At 44.7% G+C, this 20013-nt stretch overlaps 1 protein-coding gene across 4 annotated transcripts in view; it reads right to left on the reverse strand.

Moving 5' to 3' along the window:
- Positions 1-20013, reverse strand: part of CHCHD6 (coiled-coil-helix-coiled-coil-helix domain containing 6) — a 144466-nt gene that overhangs the window by 33831 nt on the left and 90622 nt on the right. For 2 of the 4 annotated variants that reach the window (XM_019536824.1, XM_019536825.1), the window contains 2 exons: positions 13685-13792; positions 9750-9885 (listed from right to left, as the gene is read on the reverse strand). In XM_019536824.1, coding sequence (XP_019392369.1) covers positions 9750-9885; positions 13685-13792 — 244 coding nt within the window. The remainder of the gene's footprint in view (positions 1-9749; positions 9886-13684; positions 13793-20013) is intronic. The other 2 variants (XM_019536826.1, XM_019536827.1) reach the window with 1 other exon arrangement.

A 20013-nucleotide genomic window follows, 5' to 3' on the forward strand; every position in this document is an offset into this window, starting at 1 on the left:
CCGCAGTATCTGAAAACATCAGGTGCTTCAGTGGAGCTTTTTGGTGTTTTCAGCTAAAGCCGATTCAGTCAGCTATTAGCTAAAAGTACCAAACACGCCCCACTAAAACACCCAATCTTTACAGATGTCAGACAAGCCAAGTTGAAGGAATGTGATACCTCCTCTGGGTGTGCACAGGGCTCAGTGCAGGAACATTCTGAGTTTAAATTAAAGCACCATTTTGGGGGATTTTTTTTTTTTTTTTTTAACATCTGCAAGCACCCTTAGGTAGGCTCTCAGCATAACACTGGGTGAAGTGGTTGTTGCCTTTGAAATCTTATGCCTCTCTGAAATAGATGTTGCATAAGCCAGGTCCAAATAAAATGGTGCCTCCTCTGGACATATGCTGAACTTGGCACAGGAGCATTCTGAGTTTAAATTAAAGCACCATTTTGGGGGATTTTTTTTTTTTTTTTTTTAACATCTGCAAGCACCCTTAGGTAGGCTCTCAGGAAATCTCTTAGCAAGGAAACTTTTAGATTGACAAAAAAATCTCACAAAAGAGCAAAACGTACCATTGCTAGAGATATCTGCACTATGCAGAATGGGGAGAGAAAAAAATACCAGTATATAAAATTTTAAATCTGGTGAAATGTGCAAAGTTGACAGTTCTGGAGATTCTGCAGGTAGACACCCTCCTTAAGGACAAAAAAGCAGCCCCTAGCCAACTTCTTCAAGCCCATCTACTCATAACTCTTCTTTCTCAGCCCTAATCTAAAAAGGACGACAAATGTCCACAGGGGACTCAGTCCTTCTGGTTCATTCAGTTCTTGGCCTCTCTTCCAGACTGCCCGCAAGGTTGCAATTACTGCAAGTTGTAATAGTCATGTTTGATGCAGATTCTTTTCCACTGGGTTAAGATCAAGCAGCTCTCAGAATAGCTACTTTCTAATATTTCCAACCAGGTATGCATCCAAATTGCCTGATGAAAAGAACTAAAATCCTATTACTGAATCCTGAGGCATCTAGTCCATCCACAAGAAATATTTAAAAGTACAGAAAGCATTTGGAAGTAGGAATGGGGAAAGAAGAGAATATCCTGCAGGAAACAATTCTCCACTGACCTCCCAGACTTAGACCACCGAAGAATCTAATAGATTCCCAGCTTTTATAATTCAGTTGATAATTCAGAGCTTAAGCGGTGTAGATAACATTTTCCAAGTTAAAGCCAAGCCATGTTTTGGAACTTCTAGGGAAGAAAAAGCTATTTGAACATTGACTCTGTGTTTCTAATGTACAGTTGCTGCCAACTGCAATTTTGTGGATCTCTTTCTATATACTTTCAGCTTCCAAAACATGTCACTCCTCAAGTCGGGAAACAACTTTGCTGTTTCTTGGTCAGAATTTGTGGCTAAGAACTCTGATGTGTAGCATGCCAGACACAAGTCTACATGACCATAATGTCACAGAAAATCCATCACTGCAAACACCTATTCCCTTCTGCCCTTGCACAGCAGTTGCCCCAAACTGATATACCACTAAAAATATGGTATATATCCTATGGACGAAAGTACCCATTTGTGGCAGTTGCATCATGCAGCAAATATTCATTTCAGGCTTTAAGCCAGAATCAAAGAGATCCTAATTAGAGAGCTCTGTATATTCATCAACTTCTTACTGGGCGCATCTGCACGTGCTATTAATGCGAATGAATACACTCTGACGTAGTTTGCGCCAGAGTTTATTGATCTCAGGCACAGTGTTTACATGTGTGCCCAGGACTGCAGCACACTAAGCCAGGAGCAACCCCAGCTGGCAAAGGGTCTGGAGGGGTCAACCTGCAGCCCGGAGGGTCAGCCTGCCAACCAGGGGCTGCTCCAACCTGGCTCAACATGCTGTGGAGGATCTGGCTGGGCACAAGGATGCTCCAGTGCAGGGCTAGCCAGCAGGCAGCCCCACACTAAGGCACCCTTGTACTCCAACCAGCCGTATCAGTGTCTCGTGTGGGGCAGTGCACTAAACAACACCACTGCAGGATAGTATTTGTGTTTACAACTACTAATCTACAGTAGAGTTAATTAATTTGCTGTGGCCTAATAGGGCCGCATGTGAAGACTTTACTGCAGAGCTAATTAGGCAACTGCAGTAACTATCTTGTGTAAATGCACCCACTGGCTAGTAATTTACCAAAAAAAAAAAAAAAAGAAAATCTTTCATGGGTTAGGATTAGATTGAAAGCTCTCTCATATGAGCAGGGCCTACCCACTTCTTACTTCTCATAAGTGTTTGGCCAAACTTTGGCTAAATTTATGATATTCCGCTTCAGATGCTTATTTTCAACTTTAGCCGTTCGGAGCCTAACAGCACAGATGCAAGCCAGGTGGACAAGAAAGAGGTTCCTATATAGGCAGGCACCTGGGATCACCACTTGCGCCAAGAAAAATATCCAGAATGTGTTCAGCTTCTGTGGCGACAGCCCTTCACAAAAGTCAGTTTGGTACTGCCCAAATGCCACTTCAATTTGTTGGTATTCAGTAGACATGGGTGAATGATTCACAGCAAATAGTTTATTTCCACCAATTGATTTTTTTTTCTTGTTTGCAACTTGCCCATGAACAGCTTACAATTTTCTCAAATCCATTTGTTATCTGCCAAATCATTTTTACAAATAATTCTCAGTTTGCATATTTTCCTGAGCAATCTGTTACAAGCATTCAGAATTAATTTTGGTTGGCCGCACTGGTGAAAAGGTATCTGGCTAGCACAGTTAGGCCTAAGTCAAGTGGTCTGGTTGCTGTTCCATGATTGGATGTGGATCATTCTTACTGCCTGTCCACACTAGGGAAGCTTGCAACCTAGTGTTAACATTAGCTCTGCTAAGCTGATTTTCAAACCGTTAAAAGATACAGCGTAGACATGGTTTTAAATGCTGACAAGGCAGCCTGATCCATTTTTACTGAGCAGATTTCAAAACCGTCTGAGGAATGTGCATATTCATGCTGACTTTACTGGGGTGAAACAAGCCACAAGGTTAACGATTCAGGCCCTAAAACAATCTGTCCCAATGACACTACATGAAAACACCAAACATGTGAAGCACACATGTTTTTACAGAACAAAACGTGGAGTTGTCATGTCCTCACTCTTTCATGTCTCTCTCTTTCCCCAGCTAAGCATAAGATAAAAGAACACTTTAGGAGCGAGGGAAAAGGCTTGATGTAGAGTATGCACTGAGCTGCAGTGAAGGAAGACCTCTGGAGCACAGCCAAGCATAGGGAGGAGTTCTGAACCAATTTATATATGGTCTCTCATTTTCGTTAATGCCACCAAACTCCAGAAAGGTGGCACACTTGGGCTTTACACAGCACGTAGACTGCATAGAACAGACAGCAAAAAGCACTGCTCATACAGGCTGATCCGTATTGATGGTCTGCCAGGCTTGGGAACAAGAAGGGCATCGTGAAGTTCTGTGATACCGAACAAGTAAAGAACTTATGCCTCCAGCTTTGTAAATACTGTGTGCATGCAGCAGCCATTTCCATTTTAAGTAGGCCAGCATTTTACTCTGGGACATGCCTCATATATTAAGATGGCGGTTTATGTCCTTTCAGGCAGCTCTATATTTTCAGTTTATCCACTGATGATCTCTAGGGTATAAGAAAATCTTTTGCGTAGAGACTGACTAGAGACTCAGTGGAACCAGGAGCTTCTGCTTTGAGGTCTAAGCAGTAACCATTTCTAGCTCTTCATCCTTTATAATTAGAGACAAAATATGGATCATTTTCACCTTTGCAAATAATAGGCCAGGAGAACGCCTGGGTACAGTTAATCCAATGCTGTTCTCCTCTGTGTTTATGACTAAATAAACAGCAGCTGCTTGCAGCTTGCGGCCTCTCCACTGATTCCCTTGTGGGGGCCATTTATTGAGTCATAAACTCCTCTGATAGTGTTATCACCACAGTGTTTGCACAAATAAAGGTTTGGGAGAGAAAGATTAAAAACAGAACTGATTTTACAGAGGAAGCAAGAAAAAAAAAAACTTTACAGATCCATTTGTTTCTGAATGAGGGCAAGGTGGGCAAAGGTAAGTACCAGAGGAGATGTGGCCAAGTGCTTTAAGTGTCAGGTATGAAACACAGACTTCTCTGAAACTACAGACTGGAATACAAACAGGAAAAAAAATTCCCTTTTGTCCTCTGACTTTCCTGAAGTAAACTGGCATGTCTCTCTCCTGAACTAAACTTTACAAACAGAGGGCTGCAATGCCCTGCAAGACTGCTAAAAAAGACCCTCACATGCCAGCACTCCTGGCCAACATTTTCCTCTTCCAACGCTTTATGCTAGATTTAGACACATTCCATCCAGGAAGTCCTACCTGCATAAATAATTTCTAAAGCATTTTGCCCTCTTTCAAGACAGAAACAGCTATGTAGAAAGAATAAAAGTACCTTTAGGCTGTCAGAGGTGCTTGAAATGCAGTCCATGAGATTATTCAATGCATCCTAAAGCTGAATCTATTAAGAGAGAGGTCAAGCCTCTGAAGATGACAGTGCCCAGCATGCCATGCTCTACCTGGGTCCAAAATGTTTGACTGGAAATGCACCATCAAGATGGAACACTGTACAAAAGTCACCTTGGCAGGCTGCGCCTTCTCATTAGTGATAATGTGGGTCACTGCCCACAAATTAGAGGTAGTCCTCAGGCACAGGCAGGGTGCCCTGATGTATGTGTTAGACAGGATCTAAGCCTTCAGGAGAATGGCATGAAAAGTTATGTACAACAGATTATCCACAGAGATCTCTGGCAAGCACAAAGAGGAACACACAGTTTACAAAGTTGTGTGAAGCCCAACTGCCTCGCTGAATTTCAGTGACCTGGAAGAACTACAGACTTCTCCAAGAGTTTGGTTATACTGGGAATTACTGCAAGTGATAAACCGCGGTGTGAATTTACAATTCACTGTTAAGTGTGCACTCAGACTGTCCACAGGGGAAAGCTAGTGCACTGTAAATTCACACTCAAACTTACGGTGCATAACTTCCCTGTGTAGACAAGCCCTGAGACTTTTATAGGCCTATGCTTACATATGCAGAATCATAGCCTGCTTAGTGCTGTTCTGCATGTAGTGTAAAGACAGAGAAGGAAAGGAAAGGGTGAGGGAGAAATATGAACTTGCACAGCTATATGTAAACATTAGCTACAAAGAAAGATGGATGTGTGGCATGTTCCTACTGAATGACATTAGTGCGAGGCCTCAGCCGTTAGTATTGTGGCCAGGCCACAAGCTACAGACAAGCCAAAATGTCACAAGAGAAAGACAACAGTGGGACAGGAGCCTGAGGTACAGAATAACACCATTTGCAGGGACGGAGTCTTCTGTGAACACTGGAAGGAGGGAAAAGAGTACAATTCAATAAGCCTAAGAGCCAGAGGCTCACTCTTGGCTGTTATTATGCCATCACCAGGGGTCATGCCTTTTTCATATGGTGGCTGATGAGAGATTTCATCATATAAAATGCAGCTTATATAACAAATTGGGTAGAAAATCATCTAATTAACCAACTGAAACTGCAGGTGATATTTAGATACATCTCCTTCTGGGAAGCAGGGGAAGGGGAAATATTCAAAGAGAACTTCATCGAAAAGGGAAGCACAGAAGCAGTAAAATAGACCAGAGAGCTTGAAAAGTGGGAAAAGGGGAGGGAGGAAGGAGGTCTAAGTCAGGATGGTGCCCAGAGACTTGATAAAAATATAAAGGTTTTTTGCTCACAAAGGCACGTATCTCTCTACCTGGGCTCCAAGAAACAAATTAACCAGATTTCCACTGCCCCCCTGTTGGTACGAGAGAAAATGTTGGGGGAAATAGCAGCATCGACTTTCAATTCTAATTGTCTACAAGCTGCAGTAGCTTCTGGGGAAACTTGCAGTCAATAAACTACAGACAATTTGAAGACACACAATGGGAGCTGCCCCTCCCACAGCTGGACCATTATCCCAGCTTTTATTGAGGTCTAAAAAGCAGCAATTTTATGCTCTGCCTGAACATCTGCAGAGATATGAAAACAGACTCCTGCAAAAAAGACAGATGCCCCCAAATTAAACAGGAGACATCATGGTGACTAATGGAGAGTGGTTTGCTTGTACTTACTTACCTGCAAGTAAGTCCCAGCAGGCTCAGGATGAAACTGCTCCCATAATAGAGGTGTGCCAGGGCTTATTGGAGTCTGTGCTGTGCTCAGATTCTAAACTTGGCATGAGGGGGCTGTCTACAGGAGAAAGACTGGTGGGGAATGAACAAGGGTGCACATTTACAGCATACATTACTTCACAGAAGTTTAGGGCTGGAAGGGACCTCATGAGATCATCCTTGGTGGACACCTGGTATATGCCAACTGCAAGGTAACTTACTCCAAATGGAGTAAGCGTCCCTAATTCAAAGACACCAAGAGTATATCTGCCAACACAGGATGGAGAGTAGCTAATGCACACCCTAGCTTAGGGCACACTCACCTTGCTGTATAGACAAGCCCTTAGATAGCATTCAATGGAGAATACACCAGAACTACCACACTTGTCCAGAAAAATATATAACGGTGAAGACTGTTGTCTGGGGTAAAGCTGTTGTAGAGGGACTTTCCTGTTACACTTCTGCACATCAACCTCTGCCTATTAGTTTCTTCCTTACTGGCCAATAAGGAGGAAAGAAGAGCCAAATGTTCCATGACCTGGCAGACCAGGGAGTTTCTGTGGCTTACTGACTACTCTGGCTAAAAGGGGAGATTCTCCCCTTCACTTCTGACATGATTTATGAGATGAACAGTATCCCTCTTCCTGCCAGCAAAAGACCTCTCTGGGGACTCCTTTTCCTTGCACCCGCTTCATACTGAACACTATAGGGCCCAGGACACATTGCTGAATGCAAACTGTAGGTCACTGTGGCCCAGTCAACGCTGCTTCAGGGTCAGTGTCCGGAAGCCCCTGCTGCTGCCTCGTACTCCTCCCCACCAACCAGTTGCTTCAGCACAAGTCCAAACTTTGGACCTGCACAGAATATGTTGCCTTCTCCCCACAGCTCCTCAACACACAGCAGGTGTGTTGCGTACTCTGTGGGAGTCATCTCAGCCTTGCAGAAGTTAACTTTTACCTTGAATCTTCCAAGGGCTCACTGGGCCCAGCAAAGGCTTAGCACACAAGCACTTGCCAAAACAGGCTGAGTAAACAGGAGAGGCAAAGAAATTCTGAGCCTGTACCATTGTCTCCTTCCTGTCACCACCATGGGAAATTCTCAGAAATTATTTTTGTTAAACGACATTTGATGAGCAGACCGATTATATTAAAACTTCACTGTATTCCGCACCAGGCCTCTGGTGAAAGGCACTAAAGAAAGCAAAATGTTAGCATGCATGTGAACTGGGATCACCTGGACAGGACCAGCCTGGTGGGGGGTGCAGGTGAGGGGGGCCTCCAATGCCCTCCTGCATAGGAAAATTAGACAGTATAAGAATCAAGAGATTCCCTTCCTTCTTTCACGCATCTCTCCAGTTGAATCTAATGCATGTGCAGGAGAGCTTTAGGCTGCTGGCTATTTGGTACAAGATACTGATGAAGAAAAAAAAGCAGACCCACAGCCTTTTCTTCCTTGGTAATTTTGGGATACTCCTTCGTGGCATGGTTACACAGTCGGTAAGTGAGGTAGTAAGTATTGGTTGTTCTGACCTGCTAAACTAGTGGACCTAATCACTGTTAGCAGGGTGACCTGTGGTGAGAGCCCCAGAAGCTGCTGTATTTCGTTGGGTGTTCTCTGACCCCTCTGATGTCTGCATCTAACCTCACAGCTCAGTTACCTGTGCAGAAGCTTCTCTCCCCTCAACACCCTAATATGTATAGAAAAGATTTTCTGCCACCTTACCGTTGCCCGCAGCATATCAGAGCAATATGTGCTTCAGTACCCTGTCAGCAGCTCCTTCTAACAGATTTCCACAACACCTAGGGAAACTTTCCAGCAAGGTTCACTGTTCACATGAGTCTCTGGAAAACTAAAATAGCCCAGGTATTTGGTTTATAAAGCAAATACACGCCAAAAAAACACAACCAGCCTCCAAGTTAATAGGATCTTTCACTGCCCTCTGCTGTTACCAGTCATTCAGCTTCCAATTTACTCTTTAATAATGTCAGGCTGGGGCTCAGGGCTGGCAGCTTCCCAGCACCTTTCTCAGGCGGGTTGGAGCTGCAGCTTGCGAATATGCTGAAGTTTAATGCAATCTGTCTTCTTTGGTAATCACATTCCACCCGCACTGCTTGCAATAAAGATGTATTGGTAAATGCATTTGCTAAAGGTATACTCTGCTGAAAAGGCTACAAGCCTGATTTACAGGAGGCAAGGAGAGAAGCATTGGCTAGCGGAGACTGGCAAGAGATGCACCATGTTCCACACACAGCAACAGAGGGCCGGGATTGTGCAACAGCAGCACAGGCCCTGCTTTCCTTTAAAGCCGAGAAAGAAAAAGAAACCGTGCGCTCTGGGAGCTGGGGACTTTAAAGATATCAGAGAAAAGCCCTTTCCCTGGCAGCTTTAACCTTGCTGATTTGCAGACATACAAAGACCTTCTTTGTAAACAGGAAAGAAAAAAAAATTCCACCAGGACTTGCAACAACATTTGGTCTAATGTATCCTGACAATTTTCCCATCTCCTTCTGTTGGGGCTTCTTCTGGGAGCCGGCTGGCAGCTTGTTTCATGTTATACTTAAATCAGCCATGCAGCTTCTCTTCACAATGCTAATGCAAAGAAGAGAGGCTCTCTCCTCAAAAGGCCCAGCCTGTCCCTGTCACATTAAAGATCCCAAGAGAATCAACTCTGTTCCTGTTTCCTAAAAGGCCGTATTCCTGCCCCCAACTCCACATCGCCACAACCAGGATGCCCTTCAAGGAACTGCTCAGTTAGAGAGGCTGGTCCTGTACCTGGAAGGACACTTGAACATACTATATTCCACCCAGCAGAGTTCACACTTCTGTCTTTCCCTTTCCCTCACGTTCAGGAAATCTCATGGGCACCTTATGTCGTACCCAATGCCGTTTCCAAGACTATTCTCACACTGCAAAGTGTGAATTTCCACTGGAAGCTGGTCCACAGTGTCCCTTTCCCCCTGCTCTCTTGATTTTGTTTCAATAATAACAAGCTAATCCTTGCAAGCTGCTGGGCAACTACAATTTATTCAATAGAAGCTCCAAATGGCATGACTTTCAGAAGGGCTGCTAATTCCACAAGAGGAAACATCTTGGCCAATTACAGAAGAGAGTGCTTTAAACAGCAACAGTAGGCAGCTAGCCCCTATTTTGTAATTTTGGGAGGCTGTCCTGGGGGGTAGACATATATCCACCTGGGTCATTCAAAAACAAAAGTGTCATGATTGGAAAAATGACTTTGCCACCCAAAAGCTGCACTTACAAACTTCCAGAATCAGAAGAAAAATTGAGAGCTTTGGGGAAAGATGCATGAGAATTCTAGCAGAAACCCAGGAGGACATGATGCTTAGGTGCCCAGTCAAAGCAGAGCACCAAAATATGGTACCAGGTAGAGCTGTCCAATGGAACAGTTCTACAACATCTGTGGAGGCACAAGGAAGAGCTTAGGGCTCTGCATCAAAACACTCATGAGGTCCCATGGGCCACACTGCTTTCAGAAACCACAGCAAATTGGAGAAAAACCTCCCACAAGGAAATGCCATGCAGCAAGACCAGCCGGGTATGGCGGAGATGAGGTCACCGTTACCTTCCGAGCTGCACTGACGCAGCGCTGGTACTCTTTGGCCAGCTCCGAGCACTTCAGTACTTCATGTTTGTTTGCTTGGTAGCACTTCAAGATCTCCGACTGCAGCCCAGCACAGACAGGTTCAGTGTTCCTTTGCCTATGTGGGAACAACAAGAACATGACATTGTGGAGGGTAATCATTGCACGTTCCAGCAACTCTACCAATTCCCCAACAGGTGCTAATGCTTGCCCCAGACCCCCTCCTCCCCAACAAAAGTTTTCACAAAGCCAGTTAATGAATGGGAACATTAACCACAAACATGACAATACCATGGACAGCGCCCTTCAGCTGAAAAGTTCAAAGCATTCAGCAAACGTGAGGCTTACAACCAACCCACCTTTGAGGTTAGGAAGTGTTAGCCCCTTTATATGAGGGAAAGAGACACAGAGAAGTTAAATGACTGCCCAAGTTGCACTGGGAATCTTGGGCAGAGCAGGAGGTAGAACCAGCAACCTCAGACACCCCAAGGAAAGAACCTTTAATAATCTGAAAAGCGTCTACTGCCCTGTGGAACTGGCCACCTTACTCTCCAGTAAGTTAACAGTGGTTAAACGCTTGCAAAGGGCACCATGATTCTCAGTGATGAGAGAAAAGTAGACAATTTCTAGGCTTACTTGGCTCTTAGCCAACAGCCATTTATCCATAAACTTAGCAGCAGGAATACCAACAACAGGGAAGGCCATGCTAAAATATCACCAGCAACAGTAGCTCTAACATACTAAACAGAGTGTGATTAGCTACAGTCAGGCAAACACCAAGGGAAGGAACTGGCAATAGCTGCCAGGCCACACTTTAGAGGAGAGACAAACCTTTCACAGCCCAGTCTCAGATGCAACCTTTCACAGCACAAAGCCATTCCCCTTCCCTACAATTTCCTGCATTGCTACACAGGTCTGATGCTCAAATCGGAGCACCTCTCTTCTTCCCAGGGTGCTTTGATGCTACAGACAAGCTGTACCACATGTGATGACATCATATTTGTTTCCACAGCAACAAAAACAGTGTCACCAATGCAGCATTATGACTTTCTCCACATAAGGCAGGGAGACAGCACATCTCTGCATAGCTGAGCCATGCTTTGAGAGTGCTGTCTCCAATTGGGCAAAACACGCTAAAAACTGGGCATTCTTGGAAGTTTTTGATCATAGCCAGGATCTCTGAAAGCTCTGGAGGACAGGGGGAGAATTCAGACTACACAAATGTTTGGTTTCTTTGGGGTTTTTTTGGTTTTTTTTTTTTTTTAGGATGAGCATGTGTGTGAAGGAGGCAGGGTACAATGAGCACAAAACATTCTGTCCTCTCAAAGTCAAAGACCTGGCTGCTTCTCTGAGAGAACATTACCAGGACATGCTCCAGCAAGTGCTCTTTCAGCCCTGATCACAACCACCAAGTCTCAGGGGCAAAGCTCCAGCATTTATCAGGAACAACATGCCTCACATACCAGCCACAGCAGAAAGTGAGCAGCAACATTGCTGGCTGAATCAGTCACAGTCAATGACTTTAGGGTCTCCCTCTCTCCTCAAATCACTAGAATCTTTAAAAGGAAAAAGTACGGGTATATTCCATGCGAGATCCTCAAAGGAGGGAGGGTATTAGTTATTGTTCTATAGACTATGGAACACCCGTTCTCAAAAGTTTTAAAAGCCTTCAAAGACTGGAATGGAAGGAGACTTGCAGGGAGCTTCACAAACTCATAAGATTGGCATTTTGTTCCATCACTGAAATTTTAATATCATTCTAATCAACTCCATGAGACCTTGGAAACAATACCGGGTTTGGAAATACCACCAAATCCCTCAATTCATTGGAAAAGTTAAGACTTTTTAAATTGGGTTTTTAACTCAGCATGTTAAACTAACATGTATTTTGCAACTCATGCAATAGGCAGGAAAGGAGATAGATCTAACAGGCTACAAAAATCATTAGCTTAGACTCATCTGAGCTGAATAGTGGGCTAGCAGTTGTAGCCTCGTAGGACAGTGTTTGGGTTTTACTTTGCCATTCTAAAAATGGAGGGCCAGCAAGTCCTTAACTGCTGGCTCCTTTCTTGTACCTTTTTTGGCACCTGTCATCACAGAAGATGATTAACAGAAAGACAGGACAAGGTTGATAGTTCAAACTGTACAGCAGGATTGGCACCTTCTGGCCCACGATGTGCCAGGGGACTCAGGAAATGCATCAGAAAGTTAAGTTATAGCCAGAAGCTGTTACGGGAACTGCCAATGCCTTTCCCCTTGAAGCACCAGCAGGCCAATGTGTGTGAAGTGGCAGACACCAAAAAGGTAAAGGAACTGATAATGCAGCTATCTGCCACCACATGACAGAAAAGCCTCAAGAGATGGGAGCTTGCCCAGCAACTGCCTTCCAGCCAGAGTCACAATAAGCCTTTTACTCTAGCTTCGGTAAGTTAACTCTGCTTCAAAATGAAAACATGGCCCTCATCTACACTCAAGGCTGCATCAATTTAACTAAACAGGTTCATATTGATAATTGACTTTGCATTATATTGATTTAGTTTAAGTTGATTATCAATATAACACAATCTTAAACCAATTTACAAGCATTTTCACAAGCAAACTGCGCCGACTTAATTAAAATTGGTTTCTAAACCTATTTAAGTAAATCAGTGCAGCTGGCATTTAGGCCGGGACATGGCTGTCATTTTAAAGGGTCTCTCCTCTCTTAGGAAGGTGACAGAAAGCTTAATTTTAATGAGTGTAACACCTGATCTCATAATATCTTCCCAAGTTTGCAGAGGGACTGAAACCATAGTTTGGATTGGCGTGGACTCTCCCATCCATCAGGTGCCCACAGATAATTAAGGAACAGGATAATTAACATTTCACTACTGATCAAAGCAGGTCTGGAAGGAGAGTGACAATCATAGATCTGAACCAGTTACTTTGAGTAAAGATTCATTGAGGGCTCACACGCTGGATGTGCCTTGGAGGTCCCTCTATCCCACGCCCCTTACATCTAGGGGAGCTGTGACTGGAGTGGAAATACACAGCCCAGCCCAGACAACTGAGCTTCAAATTGTTGCACCACACTAATTTTTTCAAACTTAAGCTTTGCGTGAAGCCCACCTACGCACCCCCACCCCAACCACAGGAGCTACCCTGTCATGTCTAACTACCCTACTACTCTATCACTGGCCCTGCTCATGGGTGAGTCTGAACCTCAGGAAGAGGGAGTCAAGCTTATGGCACCTACTGGCATCCTACTGCAAGCATCTCTGTAACCCAATGCAAGAGGTCTTTGAAGAAGTTGGAGCTTGGGTTAAGGGCTATCCTTGGACAAATGTCTGCTCCCTCTGGCCTGAGCTTATTTGCTGTACTCAACTTCTCTGAGAAGGGTTGTGGTCTCATCATCACCTCTCTGGCTGGGTTGCTCTTGGTGAGTCACATTCAAGAACGGTGTAGTCAGGGGGAGGGGAAAGCGGAAGGGATAGAGGACATCTAGGACTTTGACAAAAAGTTCACAGGCTTCTTGTGCTTTTAAAAAGAAAAGATATTTTTTCTTTAAAAAAAAAAAAAAATCTGCATGTGTCCCAGAGAAATCTAGGCTGTTCACCCTTGTTTAGCCTCTTGTGTTGCAATTCTCACCAGCATTACTGAAACCAATAAGTACAACTCATCTACAGAGACTAAACAGGGACAGGCGGGAAAGGGCTTGGGCAACACCCTTGGAGAGGGAAGCATGAGGTTCAGACAATACATCAGGAAGAGAAACAGGAGCCAAAATGGGGGAGGCTAAACCAATAACAGGTACTCATTCCCCATTCCCTCAGTTTATGGGGCAAAGGGTAAGTCAACAGGTGGGAAAAAAAAAGAATACTAGAAATAAACACACACTTGTTAGCAATGCCTCTCTCCGCGGACTGGGGGGAACAAACCTTTGCTTCTCTGCTGTCCAATGGGAAGGAAGGCTGTGCACGCATGAAATCCAGGATTTCAGTTCCTCCTCTCCCCCTCCCACTGAGTAAGCTAAATCAGGCTTTTGTCTGGAAAAAAGGGAGAGGTTTTCTTAAATGAAACAAAGGGTACCTTTCTCTCTGCCGTCCCTTGAGGTAAGCATGAAGCGAGAGCTATCTCGCTGCATTTTGACACACAGAGTTACCAAATCCTCTCTATCTCCGTGTATTCCCTTTACTTTATTTAATAAATGAAATCTCATCAACTTATCCTTCTTCTATTATCATTGCTGACATCAATCTGATAATATTGGCTTGGCGTGGAATCGTGCTATTATATGTCCTCTTGATATTTAATTTAAGAGAAACGTCTGCAGTGGGGTGAATATGTGAAGCAAGCTTTTTATTACTGGCAGCAGTAAGGACGCTGGGAGTGAATTAGACATTCATCTTAGTCAGGGCCAATCTAATAGCTCAGAAGAGGTTTTCTCCTTAACCCTCTCCTACCTGGTTAGCAGTGGCAGGTAACAGCTGCTCCAGTCAATGGTGGCGTTCATTTATCTTGGCAAATTCCTTTTTGTGTGGATATAAAGCTACTGAAGAAGTGTCAAGCATCTGGGAGGTTAAAGCAAGGTGCTGAGTGAATTTCCACCATAAATTCTGGGTTAGTAAATGAATGCTGGACTGAATGTCTATTGATTAATCAAGCAGTAACACTGCACCTTCCCCAGCTTGCACGCTCACAGAAAACCAGCTCTTGCAGGGACAATTTAATGGCAAGATCCTTGGGGCTCCTGACCCCATGAGCAGAGATGCCCAGATGCAGAAAACAGCAGAGCAATGGGCTACAGCAAAGCACTGACTGCTGCTTTGGATGAAGATTACTGATTGAGGAGTTGGAGGTGCAGGTGGAAATCACCCCCCGGATCTGGAGAAGAAAACCTGATCTCAAGGATGAGCTAGAGCAGGAGTGGGCAAAATGCGGCCCACCAGGCCATTCTGTCCGGCCCGCGCGGCCCCTCAGAAATTTAGCATATAAATACTCATCTGCCCCTGGCTGCCTGTCAAGCGGGCCTCAATGGCTTGCCAAAACTCAGTAAGAAGCCCTCCGCCCAAAATAATTGCCCACCCCAGGGCTAGAGAGGAAAGGAAAAGCCTGTGAGGTCACCAGACGTCTGAAGAGTGGGAGGGGGGATTTTCCGGTTACTTTGGGGTACAGAGAATTCTGGAGAATTTAAGCCCCATTTAAATTTGAACTTAGCAAAAAAATAGAGCTGTAAATGCTGCAGTTACTAAGCCAATGATGGGGGGAAAAAAGATTCTGTTTGAAAGACTGGTGTAAAAAATGGCCACTACATCTAGCCAGCCAGTCAGCCAAGGGAGGCCAGTATAGTCCCTGTCCAAACTGTATGTGTGTGCGCACACACCCATCAAAATCTTCCTCAGATTTACAAGCTTTTAAACTTTTGTTTAAGACCCTGCCTTCCTCTTTCTTAGATAGAGCTCCCAATGCTGGACATCAATTTAAATAAGAACTGTGGACTTTCCTTTTCTCCCATGTTCTCCCATCCTGAAAATGCCCCAAATTATCTATACACATAAAAAAAAAAAAAAAAAAAAAAATTCTGCTATTTTTTCCTGCAACTGAAATGCACTAACCAGGTGGAGAGACAGTAGTAACACTTTAGGGGGTAGCAGACCTTTAGACCAGTAAAGAGGAGAAATGTCCTACTGGTTATATACACCAAGCAAAGCCGTCAATTGTTACAGCGCCCCTAGACATAGTCAAAAGGTGTCACCACAAGTTAAGCAGCTGCTTCATTTACTTTGAGGGGGAAATATTCACACTGGATTTTATCCTGCACTTGAAGATGAGTTTGGGATAAAGACCAAAGGGATCTAGAGGACATTGAAATGCATCTACTCAGGCAGTGCCTTGGATGAAGTTTGCACATAAAGTGTTGTGACAGCAGCTATCTCGGATAGTTGCAGCAGTCCTGGTAAAGCAGCATGGGGACTTTACCAGTCTTGGTAAAGCAGCACTGTGGGGTGCAAAACCTTAGAGAATAATCGGGTGGACAGCTAGGGCTGAATCCATGCTGCTGTGGCTTGACGGCTTTAAAATGACCTAACTTGGTATACCAATGCTACAGTACAGCCACAGCTCTGCCTTCAGCAGAGACCCTCCACAGCAGCAGGAAGGAGACAGGTTGGGTTGAGCTGCACTGGTGACTTGTATAACAGCTGAAGAGGGTGCTTGGGCATACAGGGTACAATATAGGTTTTGTTTTGTTTTGTTTTTAGAGTAAGCACATTAGTGCTTTGGTCTCGCACTGCAGTGTTGCTTTACAGTATTGCACAAAACCCCATAAGTGGCTAACTGACCTGGAAAACTGCATTCTCCCTTTGGTGCTACTTGCCTGTCACTAATGGCTTCTCTTTAACACGTCAGGAAAAAAAATTTCTGGAGGGATACACCACACAGTATATAGAAAGAGTCCATCTGTCCTGATTCTTGTATCTTTGACATTTACAGCAGAAAATTAAAGACAACTCTAGTTATTTCATTCAGAAATAAACTCGTCACCACAGAGAAAGCAGCTGAGGAAGCTAATTTCCAGTGGCCTTTTGCATCTGAATGCAGCAACAGCCAGCCCCGTAACCTCTCCACTGCCTCTGGAATTACCTGCCCCAGACTGTCAGTTCAGTAACATGGCTAGAATTAAAAGGGAGAAAACTGAGGGGAAGATTTAATTGGTCCTCTCCCTCTAATTTTGAGAATTCAACATTACACTTACCCTTACTAAGATGACCTAACCAAATCGCATGCCTCAGCACCAACATGGAATCACCTATGTGATACTGGTATTAGAAATAAAAAAATTCCTGCTTATCCTCACATGTTCATGAACATTACTTCATGGGGCTCCTCCCTCAAAGCATCAAGCTTGGACAGTCTTACAGATGACTGGGATACAAGGCTGGAGAGAACCACAGCCCAATCTGCTATGACATATACAATGTTGCATCATCAAACAGCTGCTACATCCCACCCCAAAGACCACTGCATTTCAGCAGCAGGTGAAGGTAGTCTTACCCATGCCACAGAATTATTTACTTAATTAGCATTTGTAAAGCCCTTTGAACTTTGGAGGACTGGATGATCCTGTACAAGCACTGAGTAATATACTTCCAATTTCAAATCTTACTGTGATTACAAGGTGCAAGCCAAACAGCCAATCTCCACAGCAAATCGTGTGTGCTCAGATGAACTCTGCCCTTTCTACTTGAGATCCTGCTCTTCCTCCCCTCCCTATCACAACAGGAGTCATTCTGAAGTCTAGAGCATTTAAAACCTGGCTACTAAGAACAAAAAGTCAACAGAAATGTCTAAACATCATGACAAACTGTCAGCATAAAATCTGTCACCCCCACGTTATGGTCACAGAAACCCATCAACCAAGAAGGTCTATTCTGCCACACAGATCTCTGAAGGCACAAAATGGCATTGCCCAACAAGAGGGCACCTGAAGTTAAAAAGAGCAGAAATGCAATGAAGAGTCTGTCGTTAAATACCCAAGAATATCTGGTCCATTTACATAGCTTTAAACCACATAGTTCTAGAACGGATTATTTCAAAGGGGAAAGGAGAAGTTTATTCTCCTAGTTTTACAGATGCTAAAACTGACGGTGATAAAGTTAAGCAATTTGCTTGAGATGCAGGAGTCAGTGACAGAACTGGGATTTCTCTGTAGAGATGGATGGCATGGTCCTACATCGACCGGCCTCCTGTCTTCTTCTCTTGACCACACTCCACGCAAGCAGCTTGCCATTCCCCGTTTCATCACTGGATGCCCCTGGACAGCTCTGACGGTAGCTTCTTCTGTTTTGGTCACATGCATTCAGAGCAACTCCAGTAATGTCTACAGCCTGGCAGGTGGCAAGTGGCATGGTGCAACAGAAAAAAGACTTTTTCGGCAGACAGGCAATTCCAATGTACATTTGGACACAAATTCTTCACTGGTTATAATGGTAGGCACTCTGCCAGTTTTGAAAAGGAAAGGAAAATTACAGCCTGTTTCATGCCTTGCCAGGAGATATAAAAGTTAACAGAACCAGCTCTCCTGCCTACGAACACTGCACACCATTTCTTTCAAAAATGCCACGCTCCTGAGGTTGACTAGCAAAGATGAAGAGTCTAAAGTTAGCAACAAAATGGCCTCTGGAAGCCAAAAAGGAATGAGTCAGACCCCCATTGCTGGAAGGAGCTCTCTGAATCAGAAGAAGCTGGCTGAGCTCCCACAAGGCAGAAAAGCAATATAGCAAAAGCAGTAACCGCCTCCAAAATAAAACACAGCCCTACAGGTGACCTGAGCAGGGAGATTTTTTAAAGAAGAAGATAAACAACAACATTTAAAACCTGGTTAACATCGCAGTTTAGGAATGGACTACATGCAGCTTGCCACACCCATGGTATTATTGGCCCTTGGAGTGTGAGGGTTGCAGTGATCCAAGCTGCAGTGCTTTGGGTAATAGCTAACTACTGGGAGACTGCTAGACTGGTAGGTGCATTTGGAAATTACAACACAAAAAGCTAAAAGATGGTTTTAAAAAAACCCCCAAAAACAAAGACAACCACACTTATTTATTACACCTGCAAAACAAGTTAGGAAGGTTCATTATGTTTCGCCTACAGAAAAAGCTTGTACTACCATCAGCCTGCCACAGAGATGCCTGTGGCAGAAAGCCACCTTTGTTTCTCCCCAAAATCTCTGCTCTGTGACAATGTGATTAGGATGAGTCCAGCAGAGGAGACATACCTTTACCCTATCTCTTTAGGTAACCTGAGCTGGCTACATTCCTGAGGGAGGGGGGAAACCTGCTCCTTCTGCCTACGTGACTGGTATCACCTACCTGGGTGAGGGGCTTCTACCTGGTAGGCTAGAGTCTGCCCGGCAACTAGTGATGTATTTCAAATTGGTTGGCCAAAAGCCAACAGGTGCTGGCCTCCATTGGACCAGGTGAATGAGGTCATAGGGCTATATAAGTTAAGACTGCCCAGGAGGAGGAGGGGGGCAGCAGCCATGTGGGGGACTCAGACTTAGGAGCTTTACCATCAGAAACTGGCTCTCTCCCCCATAGCTCATGAGCTGGGAATGGCCTGCCTCCACAGGGAATCTCCAACAGCCTCAGGATGATGCTTGTGAGTAGGCTATTCGAGATCTGGTTAGATATCTAGCTGGCAGTAACTCAGATACGTGATCAAAAGGCTACCTCAGCCAGACTGTTTTGCTCTAGGAGATTTCTGTGATATTGCTCTATCTTGTACCCTATTTTCACCCTATCCCTGTAATCAATACAGTTCTCCTTTGGGACCAATGTAGGAGACTTACTGAGGGGTGGGCCTAAATTATGCCTAAGAGGCCCCTTATGTCTATGGACTAAGGGAGATTTTTCTTTTTGACCCCCAACTTGGGGAAGTGCCCCAAGTGCCTGTACTGGGTCAAGTACCCGTAGGACTATCAGGCCTGTGTTTCCCTGAGGACACAGGGCCGAGACAGTCCCTTCTCAGGGTGGTGGCAGCACACGTTACCCCCAGACTAGCGAGTGTGCTCCAGGAAGGGGGACAGCCAGATGCGAGGCGCCCCTAGGGAGGCACTCGGAGCCTGGAAGGTGGTCGGGTGCAGTGAGGTGGGTGGCTCAACGCAGGAGCGCCCCTACTGACCCACCACAATGCCGTTCTTGTAAAGCTACCCCCACCGTTAAGTGTTCAAGCAGTACTTTTCACCCTGAAGGGCCATGAGGTATTTTACTAGCCCTCTAGAGTAAAAGGTACCCCCCAAATGGCATGCAGATGCTTCCAGGGTGGGCAGCACAGCTAACAGCTACACTGGTATGTTCACAGGACGCTAGAAGATCATTGTCTACTGAAGCTGCAGAAGAAAATTTATGGAGGTAGAACGCAGCTGTACCAATTAAAATTCAGGTTGGATTCTGGAGCTTATTAAAAGAATCCATAGCACCATTTTCAAGCAGCAACAACTTCAGTTTTATATCTCATGTAAATTATGTCTTCAGCACCACAGCATCTCCTTGCACGACACTGTGCAATTTGTTCAGCACTGACCCAGCAGGAAGAGCATCAGCACCAAACACCTACTCCTTTAAGTGCCGGTAATGCTACTGTTGCAGGAGAAATGCAAAGCTTCATACCTTGGTCTTGGCAAGCAGCAGAGCCCCGAGATGCCTTTAAAGAATCCAAGAGATTCTTGTAAAAATAACACGGTCGACAGTTTTTAATTCAGAGAAGA

This window comes from Crocodylus porosus, unplaced genomic scaffold (assembly GCF_001723895.1).
Source record: "Crocodylus porosus isolate Cpor-Errol unplaced genomic scaffold, CroPor_comp1, whole genome shotgun sequence".
Classification (NCBI taxonomy): Eukaryota; Metazoa; Chordata; order Crocodylia; family Crocodylidae; genus Crocodylus; species Crocodylus porosus.